Source organism: Physeter macrocephalus, chromosome 15 (assembly GCF_002837175.3).
Source record: "Physeter macrocephalus isolate SW-GA chromosome 15, ASM283717v5, whole genome shotgun sequence".
Taxonomy (NCBI): domain Eukaryota; kingdom Metazoa; phylum Chordata; class Mammalia; order Artiodactyla; family Physeteridae; genus Physeter; species Physeter macrocephalus.
Genome location: NC_041228.1, coordinates 18,019,460 through 18,038,221, shown reverse-complemented (window position 1 = coordinate 18,038,221; position 18,762 = coordinate 18,019,460). Strand labels below are relative to the sequence as shown.

The window sequence follows — 18,762 nt, the reverse complement described above, 5'->3', positions numbered from 1 at the left end:
TACTTCAAGTCATACCTCTACACAGTTGAGAGCAGTGATTATGAGTCTGTAAATTATCATCAGTGAATTTTTTTAGTACCTTACGATGATAATTGCAGAATAAATGCTCAATCAATATTTGTAGACACTTCAAAATATGGGAAGATACCATCAAATTCTTGGCTGGGGGCAAAAGTTATGTTATATATTTTCATAATTTGTTTTGTGTTAAAGCAGGTTCAGCTGGAGAATACAGGACCATTACATAGTGAAATTTAAAAGTCATAAGAATTTGGTTTTAGACAAACTCAGTCACCTGTTGTGTGACTTTGTTGCCTCATCTTTAAGATGGGGATAACAATCCCAGTTCTACTCCAAAGTTGTGAAAATTTAATGAGATAATGTATGAAAAAATACTTTGTAAGCTTGAAAACACTAAACAAAGTGTTGTCAGTATTTTTTGTTTTGTTTTTAACCTAAGACATATCTTGACAGTATAATTCATCACAAACTGGGCTTTTAAATTGCTCTGATATTCTTGTGTCCTGGGTTCTATGTAAATGCAAAGTATACATTTCCCCATTGCAACTGGCTTATAAAATGATTGAGAGTAATATTAAGATTTTGTGAGTCACTATTAGAGAATGGCCATACGGAAATTAAATTAAACTCATAATGTAGTTCCTGCCCTCCTGGAGTATAAAGTTCAGAGAAAATATTTGAGTGTTTTTATGTTTGACTATTTTTATTAGATTTATATTTTCAATTTAAAAATAAAGGGAGGGCTTCCCTGGTGGCACAGTGGTTGGGAGTCCACTTGCCAATGCAGGGGACACGGGTTCAAGCCCTGGTCCGGGAAGATCCCACATGCCATGGAGCAGCTAAACCTGTGCCCCACAACTACTGAGCCACATGCCATGGAGCAGCTAAACCTGTGCCCCACAACTACTGAGCCTGCACTCTAAAGCCTGCAAGCCACAACTACTGAGCCTGTGTGCCACAACTACTGAAGCCCACACGCCTAGAGCCCGTGCTCCTCAACAAGAGAAGCCACTGCAGTGGGAAGCCCGTGCACTGCAACGAAGAGTAGCCCCCACTCGCCACAACTGGGGAAAACCCACGCACAGCAGCAAAGACCCAGTGCAGCCAAGAATGAATGAATAATAAATAAATAAATAAATAAATAAAAATAAAGGAAATAGGAAGAGGAAAGAGGCACTGTCGTCATGTTTAGAAATATAAGTCTAAAGCCATAATGTCAACATTTTAATCATAAAATTATCAGTAAAAATGCTTGATTTGAGTGATTAAATAATCAGGAAATAGTTGAATTAATATAAATTCGGGAAATTAATGTTCTGTGTAGGTATTGAAAGATTTTATTTTTGCTTTGGTGACAGAGTAATGTCATGATCTGTGACTCAGTGCTTGATGAAACCTTTAGCATTCTCTGAAACTATTTTCCTCTTTCCTGTTTTTAAAACTTTCTGGAACTTTTTGGGTTCGTAGAGTTATAGAGTAGAACTAGTACCTAATTCAGAGTCAGTCTAGTTCTGACTCTGTCATTTTAAATAGCTTGTCACCCTGGGTCTGTAAGGCACTATTGTGTGTTAGTGTCTTTATATGAAAAGTAGGAACAATGATTGTTTTTTAGGCTTAGTATGATAAGAATTTTACAAAGTTCTTATTTTCAGGTGTTAATTTCATTTTGAGATAAGACCTATCTTTTTTTCTAGGAAATTTTTATTAAGAGTATATTGTATGTAAAGTAGTTTGAAAAATATAAAGTCCTGCATATATTTCAGGGATAATAATGATTCAGTGCTTATTCATAATGCCATAATCATGGCTAGAAGAGACCTTGGAGAAATTTCTGATTACCATCTCATTTCATGGTGTGCTTCAAGTAACCTTTCAAGTTCATAGATAATTGCAGCATTCAGTCTTTGCCCTCAAAATTTACAATATTGTGAGGTTTTGGAACATACAAGAGAGTTTAGATTTAAATTTTATAGAATTGATGACTTTGCACTACTAAATAATCATCATTTATAAAGAATATAATTATGTTTATTTTAGTTAAGTAGTAACATTGTTGACATGGTAACTGCAAGTTTTACTGTGACCTACAGATTTTTAAAAATATACTAAGTGATTTGCAATGACTTTATTTTCTTTCTTAAATGTGTAGATCTTCAATTTTTGTGTGTGTATTTTTCTGGTTTCTGCTCATAGCAGCTTTTCCTGACCATGGTGAATTCTAATCCACTTTCAATAAATCTACATAACATTTTTTTCTCAGAACTGGTTCATTACCTCGTTCATCTGAACAGTTACTGGGCCACAAAGAGGGTCCACGGGATTCAGTCACATTATTGGATGCTAAAGAATTGCTGAAATTCTTTACCTCAGATGGATTGCCTATTGGAGATCTTCAACCTTTACAGATTCAAAAAGGGTAAGTTATAAACTTACAATTTCAACTAATTTTTTTTAACATCTTTATTGGAGTATAATTGCTTCACAATGGTGTGTTAGTTTCTGCTTTATAACAAAGTGAATCAATTATACATATACATATGTTCCCATATCTCTTCCCTCTTGCGTCTCCCTCCCTCCTACCCTCCCTATCCCACCCCTCTAGGTGGTCACAAAGCACCGAGCTGATCTCCCTGTGCCATGCGGCTGCTTCCCACTAGCTGTCTATCTTACATTTGGTAGTGTATATATGTCCATGCCACAACTAATTTTTAAGGAATCATTTAAAAAACACATTGCATCTCATTTCTCCAGTTAATTGATGCTCTGTGACACTTTGACAAATTCTACAAGTTTGAGCCCAGCATTTATCAACTGGCCTTAATCCTCACATTTTACCTTAGCCAAATGTCCTACTGTTTTGTAGTATTGAATATAGGGAAACAGGAATCATAAAAGCAACCTCAGCATATTTCTCTTAGAAATCAGCTTCTACTTTGTATACAGATGGCAATACTTCTTAAGAAAAAATTGTATTTGACTTACAAATATTTTTAAAAATTCTCTTTTCTGTATCACTCTCTAGTTTTGATTTTGCCACTACTTACTGTGATACTGTTAGTTATGTATAATAGCAAAAAGGACAGCCTTTCAACTGAAGAGAATGGGGAAGTGTAATAAAAATGATTTCAAAACTATACCATTACCAAGGAAGAACTCAGTGTCTACATGAATAATTTACAACTAATTTGACTTCCAAGACAACTCCCACTAAGTTACTAATTAATAAATTCCGGATGTTACTGAAGTTTACTTAATTATAGATAAAATTATGGCATCATATGCTTGTGAGATTTGAATAATTTGTTCACTACCCCAATTTCTTTTTGCTAATCCATTATTCTGAGAACCTTCCAAAGGACCTTAAAAATTATAAAACATTTTGATTACTTTTTTGAAGCTTGTTTTGACAAATATTGAATTTAAGGGCTAATTTTGGAAAGGATTTATTTGAAGATAGTTATCTCTCAAAACTAATGTTAGAGCATATTGCCTTCATGTGTGTGTTCACTAAAGAGAGAGAGATGGGGAGCAACTTTGAAAACATGAGGATCTTAATAATTTGGAGTCTTAATGACTTAATGATCTTAATGACATAAAAATAGTGTGATTTTAGAGTAATTTTCTTTTTCTCATAGCTTTGAGAGATTGATAATCTTTTTTGTGGGAGTCAAGAAAGGGAAGAACTGTGTACACAGTTTCATCTGCTTAGTTATTGGATTACTGTCCTTCCAAATCATTAAGCGTGAGCTGGCAGAGTCAGATGGGTTTGCCAAAACTGATTATGTAGGTTGTACTCTTTTTGACCAGAATGTCTTTCTAGCTGCAATGTCTAGGGGAGATGCTATTAATTCTTTCTGTAGTTTACCAGTGATTTATTTAGGGAAGTTTGCTATAATTCCTTGATGTTAGTAAAGAACTGTGTCATTATCAAATATATCTTCTATTAAAATAAAAGTTGAAGGATGAGCTTTCATGGTAATGAATCAAGGACCTGAAGACTTCTATTAAATGTCTGCCCATGCAAGGAACCACCTGAAATGCAATATTAAGTTAAACAAAGTACAGGAGTGACTCCTATATATACACGAGAGGAATATTAAACATTGACAAAATACATATGTATTACAGTGTTTCCTTTAGAAAGAACAAGGTGTGAGTAAAATTAAAAATAGATAGAGCTGCTGAGAGAGATTAAAATAAGAAATGGAAGACAACATGGCAATTAAACAAAAATAGATAGAGCTGCTGAGAGAGATTAAAATAAGAAATGGAAGACAACATGGCAAAGGAAAGAAGTGAAATGCTAGGTACCTAAATAGTTCTGTATTACAAAATTATTCACTTTAATAATTAGTCATCAAAATACTGGGATCATTGCAATTTATTCATGTTACTTTATGCAGAACTGTTTAAATGGATGCACTGAATATAAATTCTGGTTTTGGGGATTCATTAACTTGCATATGTCTTACATTTTAATGTAATAATTTCAAGTGCTTATATTAGTACTCGAGATAATTTTTAATTTTCGGTGGCATATGGACAGTTTTCATTACTAAAGCCAAGGGGGGGAAATGTGATAGCCAATTTATTCATGGTACTCTACTATCTACTTGTTTTTATGTATACCATTTCTAAGTCTTCTGAATTCAAGCCCCTGGTATTTCATTCTGCCTATTAACTGTGTAAAGACCACTTGTATAATTCTCCCATTGCCATCTAACCTGTTCTGAGCTTTAGGAACATGATTCAGTTCATTAGAACAGTACCTCCCAACTCAGACAGAGAAGGAGAGCACTTATTAGAACAACTAGGAGAGCTTAACCTAATTGCAGCAGCCTTCTTCCTGAGATTTTGATGTACCCCTGCAGGTCTGGGTGTGGAGGGGTAGAGCATGAATATTTTATGTAAGCTCACCACATGATTAGTTCCAACATACCTGCTGATTGGAAACTTACTTCAGAAGAAGAACTGAAATCAGCAGTTAGTCTTTTTATCCTCTGATATTTAAAAGGTCACTGATTCTTAAAGCAGGGGTCAAAATGACTGCATTCCCAGGCAAAGAAAAATCTGAATTCCCCATGTGGTTATAGGAGGAAGTAAATACTTCTTTTGTCACTAAAGATTGGAGTTTGACTTTATTTCCCTGGAAAAAAGAATTTAGCTAAATTCATAAACATTTTCCTACGCCAAGAAAAAAATATCCTTCAGGAATAATGCTGTTTCTTGAACTTCCACTAGAAATCATTTTCTATTCTTGATTTAACCATTTCTCAGAATAGTTTTGTGAAGTAAGTAGTATGGTAACTTCCGAAACTTGGGACACAGAAAATGTAAGTGACAAAACCCGTAGGCTTAACCTCACTTCATTTCCTTCTTTGTCCCATATGAGATCCAGTTATAGAGAAGGAAGTCAGATTTCCTTCTTTAGACAGTTTCTTGAACTTTCTCTTTGTCACTAAATAAACTTTAAATACAAATGAAAAACTTTTCGTTTCAGGGAAAAGACTTTTGTCCTGACACCAGAACTTAGTCCTCGGAAACTTCGGGGTTTACCTTTTGAAAAAGCCTCAGTATGTCATTATCATGGAATTGAGTGAGTTTTTTATTTTCACTTTACTCTTCTGTGTGTTGTTGATGTAGCTTATCTTACGTGAGTGTGAAGAGTGACTGTAATAAAATGATATAAATTGGGATAGAGAAGCAAAGAGAAAGTATGTCAAAAAAACCTCAAAAAACTAAGCAGTACATACACAAATAATTTAAATAATTTGTCTTCTGTTGGAAAAAAGTTATTTGACGATTAATCAGTTTTACATTTAAACATCCTATTATTAGTTACTAGATATTTTAGTCAAAATTATTTTAGTCCCTGTATTGTAAATGTATATTTATACTACCAGTCGCATTAATATTCCCTGGTCATTGTAATTGCTCAGAAACTATTAGATAAAATGCATTCTCATTTGCAACATGTTAATTATGTGTACATTTTTATGGAATTTTAATTGACCAGATGAGTGAAATTTCAAAGGATTCTCTTGCTTAGAGGTATTAGGAGTTCCGGAGGTCATGTGCACATCTACCATTTTCACCAGGACAAGAAATGGAACGATGGAGATAATGTATTTTAGGTTAAATTTGCAAGACCTTAGTGAAACAGGTCATTCTAGGAATGTTTAGGTTCCTTGTTATGCTTAAATAAGATTTATTTTATTTAAAGAATATGTAAAGTTATGTCAAATTTGATACTAGAAGCAAAAATTTTTGGTTACTTTATTTTTGAGCATCAAAATTAAACTCCCCGTTAAAGTCAGGTGCAAGAAGAAGATACCTGCTCTGACCAATTTTTTCTTTTTAATCATTTTTCTGTATGTTCTAGCCAATCAGTCAAAATAAGGAAAACTAAAGAGTTTAAAAGAGTTACATGTAGTAAAACAGATACCAAAAGAAGGTTTTTTTGTATTTGCTTTTTGTTTTGCAGAGAAGAGACCTGAAAGACTTAGAAGTAGTAGAATTTGTAAGGTAGCCAGTTATAAAATACATATAAAAGACACTAGTTTTCCTGTAAACTAGCCATGTCCAGTTTTTAACAGGATGAAAATGATCCCATTCAAAATAGCAGATAAAATCATAAATATCAGAAGTATTCTTATAAGAAATGTAGAATGGGAAAATTTACAAATAATATGTATTAGGGGACATAAAAGCAGTGTTGATTCCTTAGGGGAAACATGCCTTGTTTCTCTGTGGGAAGATCCTGTGTTAGAAAGGTGTTAATTCTCCTGAAATCAGTGTCAACATTTAATACAGTACTTTTTGATGAAATAATTCTGTAATTTATCTGATAAGAAGTCTCCTCTCTTTTGTTTAAAGAATGAGATAAATTGTATCATATTACTAGAAAATTTTATTATAAGCTATTGTAATTACAGTGTGGGGCTGGACCTAAGTAGAAATTCCAAGGAAAAAGCAAGAATACATGATAATTTGATCTGATAGAAAAAGAATTTCAAATCAGAGGGCAAAAGAAAAATGTTCCGTAGATGGTAGTGAGAATGTTGATTAAGTGTTCAAATAAAAATAAATCCGTTTGAAATGATTCTTTGTTCACGCCAAATATCAAAACAAATCGCAGATATATTAAGAATTAAAAGTGGAAAAACTGTGAAAGTAAAGAACTAGCATAAAATGTAGGGGAAAATCTGTTCTAGCAGAGGAAGAAATCACAAAAGAGTGATAGATTTGTCCTAATTTTTAAAACAGCAATGTCAGTTATCAACAGAAACAAGATTAAAAGTATGGATTAAGCTGAGGAAAATATTTTTTGAACATAAATGAGAAGGTAAATTTCCTTTGTAATTAAAGAATGCTCACAAATCAATAAGAAAATGAGATAAATGCCCCTATGGAAGAGTTTGCAACATCTTAAGCCATTTGTTTTTGAAACAGGAAATAAATATGGCCAATACACATGAAGAGTTGTTTTCTTCACCAGTCAGCTTTTAAAATTTACATTAAGAATGTAAATTGAAACAACAGTGAGAATCCTTTTCACCCATAAAATCATGGTGGAGGTAAAGGGACATGAATAAGCCAGCTTGGAGTATACATTGTTACAACCTGTCTGGGGGGCTGCTCAGTAATCTACCAAAAGCCATGCAGTTGTTTATAACATCAGATTGATTAACTTCACTTAATGATAAAATTAGCATTTACGCTGAAAGTTATTAGGCAAGGGTATTTTTCACAGTGTTATTTAAAATAAGAAACATGGGAAATAATGTCTAACTGTAGGAGGTTGGTTAAATAAATTATAGTGCATCCATAAAATAAAATTCTGTGCAGCCACCAGAATGGTTAAAATAGAAGACCGATAAGTGTCGACAAGCGTATGGAGCAATCAGAACCCTTGAACATTTTTGGTGGAAGTATAACGTGATTTATCTGCTTCATAAAAGGATCTGGCAGGTTCTTATGAAACTGAACATACTCAGACTCCCTGGCTCAGCATTTCTAATAGTCATTTTCCTAAGAGAAATGAAAACCTAACACCACAAAAAGACTGGTAAAAGAACCCACAGAACAGTTTTATTCATAATACCCACAACCTGGAAATAGCCTTACGTGTACATCAATGGGAGAATAGATCAATTAACTGGTATGTATATACAAAGCAGTACTACTCAATAATAACAAGGAACAACATATGTATACATGCAACAACATTGAACTTCTGTCTGTCTGAGTATGAAAAAAACAGTTGAAATAAGAATTTGAGGACTTTAAAAAGGGAATTTGCCTGCCCTTATAAGGAAATAAACAAATTTAGCCATGACTCCATTTTCCTTAGTGTAAATTTAATCTGGGGCCACTGAGATCAAACTAAGAAGGTTGCAGGAGGTGAGCACAGTGAATCCAGAAACACGCTTTTTTTCAGGATTTGGGTTTATAGTGTGAGGGCCTCTTCACGTTAAACGTAGATTATGTTTCTGCTCGAAGCAAAGTTCAAGTGAAATTTCAAAGTAAACATGACACTGCAGAGAATGTTCTCTCTTCTTACATTGCCGTGAGCCTTTGGAATCCTTGAGCTTTTCCTCTACTCAAACATAAGGACTATTTGGAAGAAATATATAAACTGCTCAAGTGCAGATCAATGTTTACTTAAGGCAAAATGAACTCTATCCACAGTTGACTTGTTTTTCACTTCTCTCTCCTATCCTGGAGTGTTAAGATACCATTGATTGTACGATGCACCATTTTCTTTAACAGCAAATTGAATTCCACCGTCAAACTGTGAGAGTCAGCTGGCCACACCAGCCTCCTGTTGCTCTGAACTTTCTTTCATGTATTCCGAGAGATTTGGCAGTTTTTCCGGCTTTCATCGGCATTGCTTGGTGTGTGCTAGGCAGTATCTTGCCTTTTTTGTAGTTATAGGACAATGATAGCTTCATCTTCTGATAGGTATTTTTCTTTCTTTGGACACATAAAGCATTTGGTTATTGTTTTGCAAGAAAATGTGGAAGTGTACTCATTCATCCAACAGTGAATATTTACTTCACTATTATCAAATACGCACCTGCTACTCTGTTTCTGTTCCTTTCTTATTTACAAAGTCACTTTTTGTTTTGATGCCAAATCATAGTAAAATCACTTTGAAGACATTTTAAATGACAATTGAAGTCAGTATGCACAGTGCACATAATTCAGTTGGAGGCATGACATTATGAACAGCTGTGATTAAGAGATGTTAAAAAATAATAAAATAAAATAAATTTTTAAAAAAGAGATGTTAAAACTGGAAGGAAAAATCTGCATCTTAGAATCAAAATCTTAGAGTAGAAAAAAATATGCGTGTGGAGTCAAACTGTGCATTATCTTTCTCTGAAAAATTTCCTGTAAACCAATCAGGAATTACATTTTCTCTCTCCTAGAACTTTTCCTTAACATTCATGGTTCTTAGTGGTATTCTAGATTCTGTCAATCGCCCAGGATAGAAATAGGGCTCATCAGTAATCCTTAGGGTTGGGTCTGATTTTTAATGAAATGTGTTTTATTAAACAACAGACTAGAGAAAGAATGTTAGAGAATTGAGAGACCTAGGTTCTAGTCACTCTTCCGCCACCAGTTAACAGTATAACTGAGGAGCTCAGTTTTCCCTCCTGTTAAATTAAACTGTTGGTTTATATCAGAGATTTTTCAGTCCTAGCTGCACTTTAGAATCACCTAGGTGGCTTTTTAAAAAAATGTCCAAGACTGATTCCAACCCCAGACCAATTAACTCAGAAACTCTGGGCATCAGTATTTCATAAAAACTCTTCAGATGATTCTAACGTTCAGCCGTGGGTTGAGCCCTGAGTAAGATGACCCTTACACTTTACATGAGAGATAGCATACTAAATTGGTTAAAGTCAGACTCTGAAGTCACCAACCTGGGTCTGAATCCTGGCTGTGCTACATATCATCAGCATACCATAAGATTTGCTGTGGTAGAAAATAAAACCACTGATGATGATGATGGTGATGATAATAGCAGCAACTTACATTTATTGACTGCTTTGCTTGCATGTTCCAGGCACTGTTTCTGGGTGCTTACGTGTACCCATTCATGATCCTCACCATAGCTCTTTGAGATAACTGCTGTGAATCTCATCTTGCAGAAGAGGCAGCAGTAGCATAGATAAAATTAAGTAGTTTGGCCATGTTCACACAGTGGTAGAGCTGGATTTAAATCCAGGGAGTCTGGCTCTCTAGTGTATACTCTTAGAAATCAAATATGTGTCACAAGGGAAAGAGAAAACCTCCGTCAGGCAATCAGGTTGGGGTAATGATACACTCCTTGAGTGTTGAACTAAAAGCTTATAGACCCAAGGTTCTGACTCTAAGGAACTTCTTAGAATTTTACAAGTAAAGAGGACAGATAACAGAAAAAGGTTTTAATGTTTTAAAGTCCTATCATCGTATATGTGAAACTGTTTCCTTGATGTAGAAGGGGAGAATGTGAAGGGTATTCCAAGGTCACACATCTCATTGGTGATTTTCTTGATACGCTTATTTGTTGTACTTAACAACATGGGATTTCTTTTTTTTTTTTTTTAAGCCTTAGCAAAGCATTTATTTATTTATTATTTTTATTTATTTTTTGGCTGCGTTAGGTCTTAGTTGGAGCACGCGGGATCTCCATTGAGGCATGTGGGATCTTTCGTTGCAGCACAGGCTTTTTGTTGCGGTGCACGGGCTTCTCCTTAGTCGTTGCGTGCAGGCTCTAGGGTGCATGGGCTCTGTAGTTTGTGACACGCGGGCTCTCTCGTTGAGGTGCGAGCTCAATAGCTGTGGCTCGCGGGCTTAGTTGCCCTGCAGCATGTGGGATCTTAGTTCCCTTACCAGGGATAGAACGCGCATCCCCTGCATTGTAAGGTGGATTCTTTACCACTGGACCACCAGGGAAGTCCCTAAGATGGGATTTCTTTAAGTCCAGAAGCATTCACTGAGCAAACATCTCATTGATGTCTTAAATCAGATTTAGCTAGAAACCAAATGCACACACAGCCGAAGTGTTTGAAGGAAAATTTGTCAGTCAGTCAGTAAGGTGGAAATGAATTTCAAAGGGAAATTTCAAAATGTTCTGAGCTGTGTTTGGTGAGCCAGTTTAGAATGCCGTTATACCCTGTTAATCTTTGTGTTGAAAATAAACTTGTTCTTTCTAACGGAAGTCAGCATTTCATGTCATTACATATCAGCCATGCTGAGGAATCAGAGGTTGGTAGAGATTTTAAAAGTATCAAAAGAGCAACTGTATTATTTTGAAAATAAGCCAGAGGATTAACTTAATCTGTTGCCCAGAAACAGTCAAAGAGGAATCGGATTGTACTTCAAATTTTTTTAATCTTTTGCCATGTCGTGTAGCAGGCTGGAAAAAACTGAACTTGTGAGGGAAGTTGGCCGTTCACTCAACCTTCCAACAATTATTAGGAAGTTTAGTAAGAACTTTTTAAGTACATGTTTTGCTTTTCCCTAATTGTCAGGGAAAAGCCCATGGCTGCCATGGAGTCTTTGATTTTAAAGATCTTTCTCTTGTTTAGATATTGCTTGGATGACCGAAAAGCATTAGAAAGAGATGGGGGATTTTCAGAACTTCAGTCTCGTCTTATTCGTTATGAAACTCAAACTACATGCACCAGAGAAAGTTTTCCAGTACCTACGGTACTGAGCCCTCTTCCGTCTCCAGCGGTTTTGTCAGAGCCCGGAAGCGTCCCTGATGGAGAAACTTTACAAAGTGAACTCCGGACTGAAGTCTCCCGAGTAAAAAGGAGATCAAAAGATCTGAACTGCCTTTATCCCCCCAAAAGGTGGTATATAAAGTACATAAAGATAGTATCTTGACAGAAAGTATTTTAGTCCGAGGGTAATTGAATTAATCTTTCAGATTTGTAAGTTGCTTTCTGTGCAGATTTTAATGTAATTCGTTCATTCCAGGAATTGTGTCTGTATTGTGAGCAGTTGATGATTATGCTTATAAGTTATACAAAGAAATGACTTGGAAAAAACACATTGTTTCTTGCTTTATATGCTAATATACAGCCCATCAGCACAATGGGTTGTAAAGTTTTTAAGTCATGGAACACTGGCGGTCTTATCCAATAGATTAAGCAGCTGAGCTGCTCTGTTGAAGAGGATGTTTAGGGATGCAGTTTTTCTGTTAGCTCTCTTCTCACTGTTTCCTACCTACATTGGCCCCTTAAACAAGGGGTTTCATGAGGTACCATTTTTGATTGAACCTGGGCTATGGCAGTGAAAGCGAGGAGTCCTAACCACTGGACCACCAGGAAATTCCCATGAGGTACCGGTTTAAAACAACTTGTTTCATATAAAATACAGCTTTAAATCCTACATGATAATACATTAAAAATGAGATCTTTCTAGCTACTTTATTTGCTAGCTAAATAAAATATCCAGATACCTGAACAGAAATTAGAAGCTTATGAAATAAACGCTCTAATTTCTATTGAATTTATATATCTTTAGAACCTTTGTCAAATTTAGGTCTTTGACATCTAAAACAAACCTTAAATTCTTATTATATGTAAACCTTTCAAAAAGTATCAAATATCTTAAAGTGAAACTTTCAAATCTTCTTTTAAACAGTGAAAATTATTAGAATACTTTTACCCTGATGGGGAATAACTAAATTATTTTCGTGAGGACTTTACAGGTTCATGGTACTTTTTACACGCGATAAAGCTAAAAAGCAAATCCATTAACATTTAGGATACTGTATTTTGTAATAATATTTTTTATTTCTGACTGTGACTGATAGATATGTGTTCCAGACAAGAAAGTACACTGTGGCCTCTAGGTTAACAGAATTGAAAAATATGAGGCCCTTTCTTGTAACAGGAAATTTAAACGTTTTAGAAAGATTGAAACAAGAGCTACTTTTATAGTTTTATTTCTGTTTGTTTTAACACTGTTATTTATTTTGCACAGGTAGTTGCATAGCTACAACAAGCATGATTATTATGGTTTCTTCCTCAAAATTATCTTAATAGAAAAGTATAAGTACTTGACAGATGAGTACTGGATCTATAAATAGCATTGCCTGGAGGGCCATCCCTGATTTATGTGAGAAATTGTAAATTAACGGGGAGGGTGACAGTAATGTTGCTAGTTGCTTTTCCTGTTAGCTTTTAATATTAGCTGAAATCCTGGAATGGTATTCATTGCCTTCCGTGTTCTAGTCACTCATTTGAAGAACTAAGGGAGCAACTGTATAATATGATGTTGACTACTTAGTTAAGGCAGTAGTAGCAAGAAATTGTGTTTGCTTTTCTTGGGTTTATATGTCAATGGTTATGGTTGTAACATTTAAGACAGAAAATGGACTTCACTGTTGATTCGCTTAATCTGCATTTTTGTATTTTCCCCCCCCATTAGACTTGTGAAATCTGAAAGTTCAGATTCTCTTCTTTCTCAGAGAAGTGGCAGTACTAATCATCATCATCATGCAGTGACATCCGGAAAGCCACGGGCAGAGAGATCATTATCTGTGACTTGTCCATCTCTTCCCGTTCTTAGCAACGAAACTCCCAAAGTCACTACAAATGCCAGTTCAGGTCAAAAAAGGGTGCATGAATCAAAAACATCACGGCCCACTAAGGAATCAAGATCACAGAAACACACACGGGTAAAGATTTATTTCCTGACTCTCTTAGTTCTGCACGGGAAGAAATTTCTTCATTTGATTCGTTTTAAACGTTTGTCTAAAAATTTTATGAATGAAATGAAATGGTATCTGTAATTTACTTTAAAATAATTCAGGGGAGTTCCCTGGTGGCCTAGTCGTTAGGATTCTGGACTTTCACTGCCTTGACCGGATTCAATCCCTGGTCCGGGAACTAAGATCCTGCAAGCTGTGTGGTGTGGCCAAAAAAAATGGAGGGAAAAAAAAAAATTCAGTGCAAGAAGGATAATGGGAAAGTGAGCGGGGGCGTATAAGTGAAACAGAAAGAGCCACAAATTGATCCTTCTTGAAACTGGTAGTAGATATATCGAGATGAGGATTTGTCACAAATATTCTCTTTACAATGTTTGAAATTTTCCATAATAAAAAATAAGTACACACCTATATATCCCTGCTGTGTGTACCTTTTACACTCAGCTTTGATTCAGAACTCAGGATATGAATTCCTCTCTTCAGATACTCTAGTCCTCTCTTCCTGACAGATAGCCTGCGACACGTGTGATCGTGTCACTGTTTCAGATCTCCTTTCTTCTCGATGCTTTTGTCTTAATGAGCTTATCTATCTTTAGCATAGCTACACGGTTCTGTGATTCACAGAACTCAACTCTAAAGCTGAAATAATATGTTTGTACCTTTTCCAAGACATATTAGTCGTATACTATGTTCTGTTCAAGATATTGAAAGAAGTAGTTACTGAAACCCTGAAGAAACACAGGATTACTGAGGCTCACGAATGTTTCACAGCTTGCAGCCAACGTCTCTTTGAGATCTCGAAGTTCTATCTAAAGGTATAGTGTCTTCTCTACTGATGGCAAAATCGAGGTCAAGTTCTAATGTTCCTATTTGACACAAGATAATATTGACTGAGTATATTTTACACTGATAGCTTATTGCCAAATTTTTTTTAATGGAGGTAGAAAAATTGGAGTCAAAAATTTTATATTTGATTTATTTGATTTTAGTTCTCAGATATAGAAAACTACACCTTAACTGGTATCCTCAGTCTTTCCCTAACAAGCCTTTGACTTAAGTTGATAATAAGCTTCCACTTACTTTATTCAACTTATTCAAGTAATTTTAGTATATAGTGAAACTACTGGAGGGAGTATCCGAGCACTCAGCTTCTAATTTTGGATCCATTATCAGCTTGTTGTAAGACATTGGACAGATCGGCCATTCAGGTGACAATTTTGTAAAACTTAGATGGTGTTAGATTAGTTCCAGTTTTCAGAGTTTCTGACTTGAATCACAATTTTATATGGGTTCCTGATTAAAACTGCAGATGGACCACATGCGTTCGATTCTCTTCCCTTCTAAAATCTCTCAAGAAAGACAGTATTGAAAGTACAAAAACTAAGAAAAGAGGAAAGGAGAAGTGTAGAAGTGTTTTCATGCATTGTTGAACCAAAAAAAAAAACACATGGAAGCGTGGTATTAACAGAGTAGAAGTGACAGCCTAAATGTCTGTCTGGGGACACCTGTGCGAGTCAAGCCAGTTCAACAGACACGGTCTCTGACCTGCTGAGGTCTTGGAGACACCAAGTATCATGGAAAGCAGGGGCAAGGTGCCGAGTGAAAAAAAGAGGAGTTAAATAAAGAACTACAGAGTGAACTGGGGAGCCTTCAGTTTGCTCTGCACTCTTTCCCCCCCACAATGTTAACTACAAGTATATATACTATAAGTATATTATACATAGTTTTTTCCTCCCTCACCCTGCCCCACCCCTGCGACAATGCAGGAAATAGTCTCTGGAGAAAAAAGAATTGGAGGCCACAGTAAAAAGTCCAACTGGCCCCTTATTCCCCTACCTTGTAAAGCTACCAGTGAACAAGCTCTATACAGACAGAGCTTCCAGTAAGATTTTTATTATCTCATTTTAAAATGTGACTGGACAGTCAAGGGTTAGCATACTTTTGAGGAAAGCTTCTAATACAGCAGATGCCAAAACATGAAGGAACAAAGGGAACTATGAAGGAGCAGAAAGCTGAAGAAAACTTCATAAAAAACTATATTATCTCAGAGAGAAGATAATTGGGTACACAAAACCAGAATGAGATGCTTTTTCCAAAAACTATAGAACATGAAAGCTCCTTAAAATTAGAAATATGATAAAATCAGTACAACAGAAAGGCTGAACAGTTGAGATTAAGAAATTTACCAGAAATTAGTATTAGTGACAAAATTAAGGATAAAAACATTAAACACAGGATAAGAAAATGGGGGAATTAATCCAAAAGATCCAATATGCTAATAATAGGAGTTTCAAAAATAGAGACTAGAGGAGAGAAAACTGTCAAAAATATAACAAAAGTTTTCTAGACCTGAGGGACGCACTCCTCCTGCTGGAAAGGGCACACGGCTTGTCCAGCCTAGTGGATGACAGTTCTACAAGCCACATCACTGTGGAATGTCACATCTCCTGGGACAGAGAGAATATTTCCTAAAAGCTTCCCAGGAGAGAAAGTAGTTTACATATAAAGAATCAATAAGAGTGGCATTGGATTTTTCTACAGTAATATTGTGTGCCAGAAGACGGTAGAACAGTATCTTCAAATTCTGAAGGAAAGTGATTTACCTAGTATTTTATACCAGGTCTAGAAGTCAGTCAGGTGTGAAGATTCAGTACAGATACTTTCAGTCATGGAAGGTCTGAAAAATTTTGTCATTCGTGTACCCTTTTCACGAATCTGAAAAGATGAAATTCAGTAGAACAAGGGACTGAATCAAGAAATAAAAGGAAAACTAACCTAGACTGGAGAAGATAAGTCCCATTGGGACCAGGTTGAGGGAGCAATTGGACCAAATTGGAGCAGGCTATGGGAGAAGGATCTCCAGTTTAAAAAAATACAATTAAGAAAACAAAAGCAAAAACGACAGATTGAAGTGAGAGATTATCCAGTATCCTTGAGTGTTTGAAGAACTTTGCTGTACATTTAATCAGTCTTTCACAGCATTGTGGGGTGGGGGTAGGATTATACACATGGAAAACTAAGCAAACGTAGTTCAACTACAGGATAAACAAAACAGATGAAAGAGAAATTATAACCATTATACAGTATTTAGCTCAGGATTGAACTATATTTGCTTAGGTATAAAATGCAAACATTGACTATTTACTAACCAAAAAATTGTGGTGCAGCTGTTACTGAGAGGAAGAGAAGGGAGGTGGGAGGATTCAGAGACCTGAATCCGGGATAACAGCAGTCACTGTCTAGAACTGTTAAATCATGAAATAGCAGTATAAGCTTATTATTTAGAAACATGAAGGTATAAATCAGAGAAAGAGCTGAAAGAATTCAAAGTGACTACTTCAATGGAACATAGCTTGGAAGTGCAGCAGAGGATTACTTTTTTTTTTTTAATACAATTGGATTTAAAAATTTTTATAATATAATTTGATATAGTCATTACCTTTTTAAAGTCAGAGATTTCAGTTTTATTTCCTATTTCATTCCCTCTTTGTGGTGGAATGAAATAGCCAAAAGAAGAGAGAGAAAAAAAGTTATTTTATCTGAAAAATAAATATAAACTGTATATTCATTTCCTGAGTAATGAAGTTAATGTGGCTACTCACAGGTGAGGATGGGGCTTAGGTTTGGTCAGTGCCATTGAGTATCTGAGATTAGAGTGGCATGGATTTATGTACATATGGATGTATTTTGGTTAGAGTACTTTGACCTTTCAGGATGGAACTAAATTATAATCTGTTACTTTGATTTTTTCGTAGTATGTCCCTCTTCACATTGATACTTACAGAATGAATTAGGATCATCTCAAGTTTATTTAATAATGACTTGTTCTCTGTACTTTAATGTGCAGATTTAAACTGCTGTATTTTGTTACGTTTAGGATCTTAAAACTTCAAGGGGCCTATTTGAAGAGATGAAGAAAACAGCAAGCAACAATGTTGTACAGGTAAATAAATTATTCCCGAGAGACTGCATTCAATTAAATTGCTGTTTTATTGCAGGTTAGTAGCTATGGTGCTGTAATATATGCAGTAAGAATTAGTGAGTGGTCTTTTCAACTTTGTCCCTATGAGCACTCTTTAAAATAGTTAATAATAGACTTATGCAAGCAGAATCTTTAGTAGTATTTAAGAGATTTCTCTGTTAACAAAAGAGCTTCTAAATTGATGTTAAGAAAGAAACAGAAACAAAAAAAATCCATAAAGCTGGAAAAATTAATCCATTTCAATTAGCTGTTTTCAAAGTTTAGTTTAATTTCTTTTTAGTGATGCTTTGAAAGTATATTTTCAAATAAAGGTGAGAAAATAGAGTAGAACCTTCATTTTGTCCAGTGAGAACACTATTGTATTCTTTTTTTTTTAAACATCTTTATTGGAGTATAATTGCTTTACAATGGTGTGTTAGTTTCTGCTTTACAACAAAGTGAATCAGTTATACCTATACATATGTTCCCATATCTCTTCCCTCTTGGGTCTCCCTCCTTCCCACCCTCCCTATCCCACCCCTCTAGGTGGTCACAAACCACCTAGCTGATCTCCCTGTGCCACGCGGCTGCTTCGCACTAGCTATCCACCCTACGTTTGGTAGTGTATGTATGTCCATGTCACTCTCTCGCTTCGTCACAGCTTACCCTTCCCCCTCCCCATATCCTCAAGGCCATGCTCTAGTAGGTCTGTGTTTTATTCCCGTCCTACCGCCAGGCTCTTCATGACATTTTTTTTTTCTTAGATTCTATATATATGTGCTAGCATACGGTATTTGTTTTTCTCCTTCTGACTTACTTCACTCTGTATGACAGACTCCAGGTCCATCCACCTCACTACAAATAACTCAGTTTTGTCTCTTTTTATGGCTGAGTCATATTCCATTGTATATATGTGCCACATCTTCTTTATCCATTCATCTGTTGATGGACACTTAGGTTGCTTCCATGTCCTGGCTATTGTAAATAGAGCTGCAATGAACATTTTGGTACATGACTCTCTTTGAATTATGGTTTTCTCAGGGTATATGCCCAGTAGTGGGATTAC

The 18,762-nt window shown here is 35.5% G+C and overlaps 1 protein-coding gene across 1 annotated transcript in view; it reads left to right on the top strand.

The window, feature by feature from the left end:
- Window positions 1-18,762, top strand: part of MTBP (MDM2 binding protein) — an 85,936-nt gene that overhangs the window by 60,398 nt on the left and 6,776 nt on the right. The window contains exons 16-21 of the mRNA XM_007119600.4: window positions 2,282-2,437; window positions 5,522-5,617; window positions 11,604-11,870; window positions 13,456-13,705; window positions 14,437-14,550; window positions 17,613-17,678. Of these exons, the coding sequence (XP_007119662.2) occupies window positions 2,282-2,437; window positions 5,522-5,617; window positions 11,604-11,870; window positions 13,456-13,705; window positions 14,437-14,550; window positions 17,613-17,678 (949 nt within the window). The remainder of the gene's footprint in view (window positions 1-2,281; window positions 2,438-5,521; window positions 5,618-11,603; window positions 11,871-13,455; window positions 13,706-14,436; window positions 14,551-17,612; window positions 17,679-18,762) is intronic.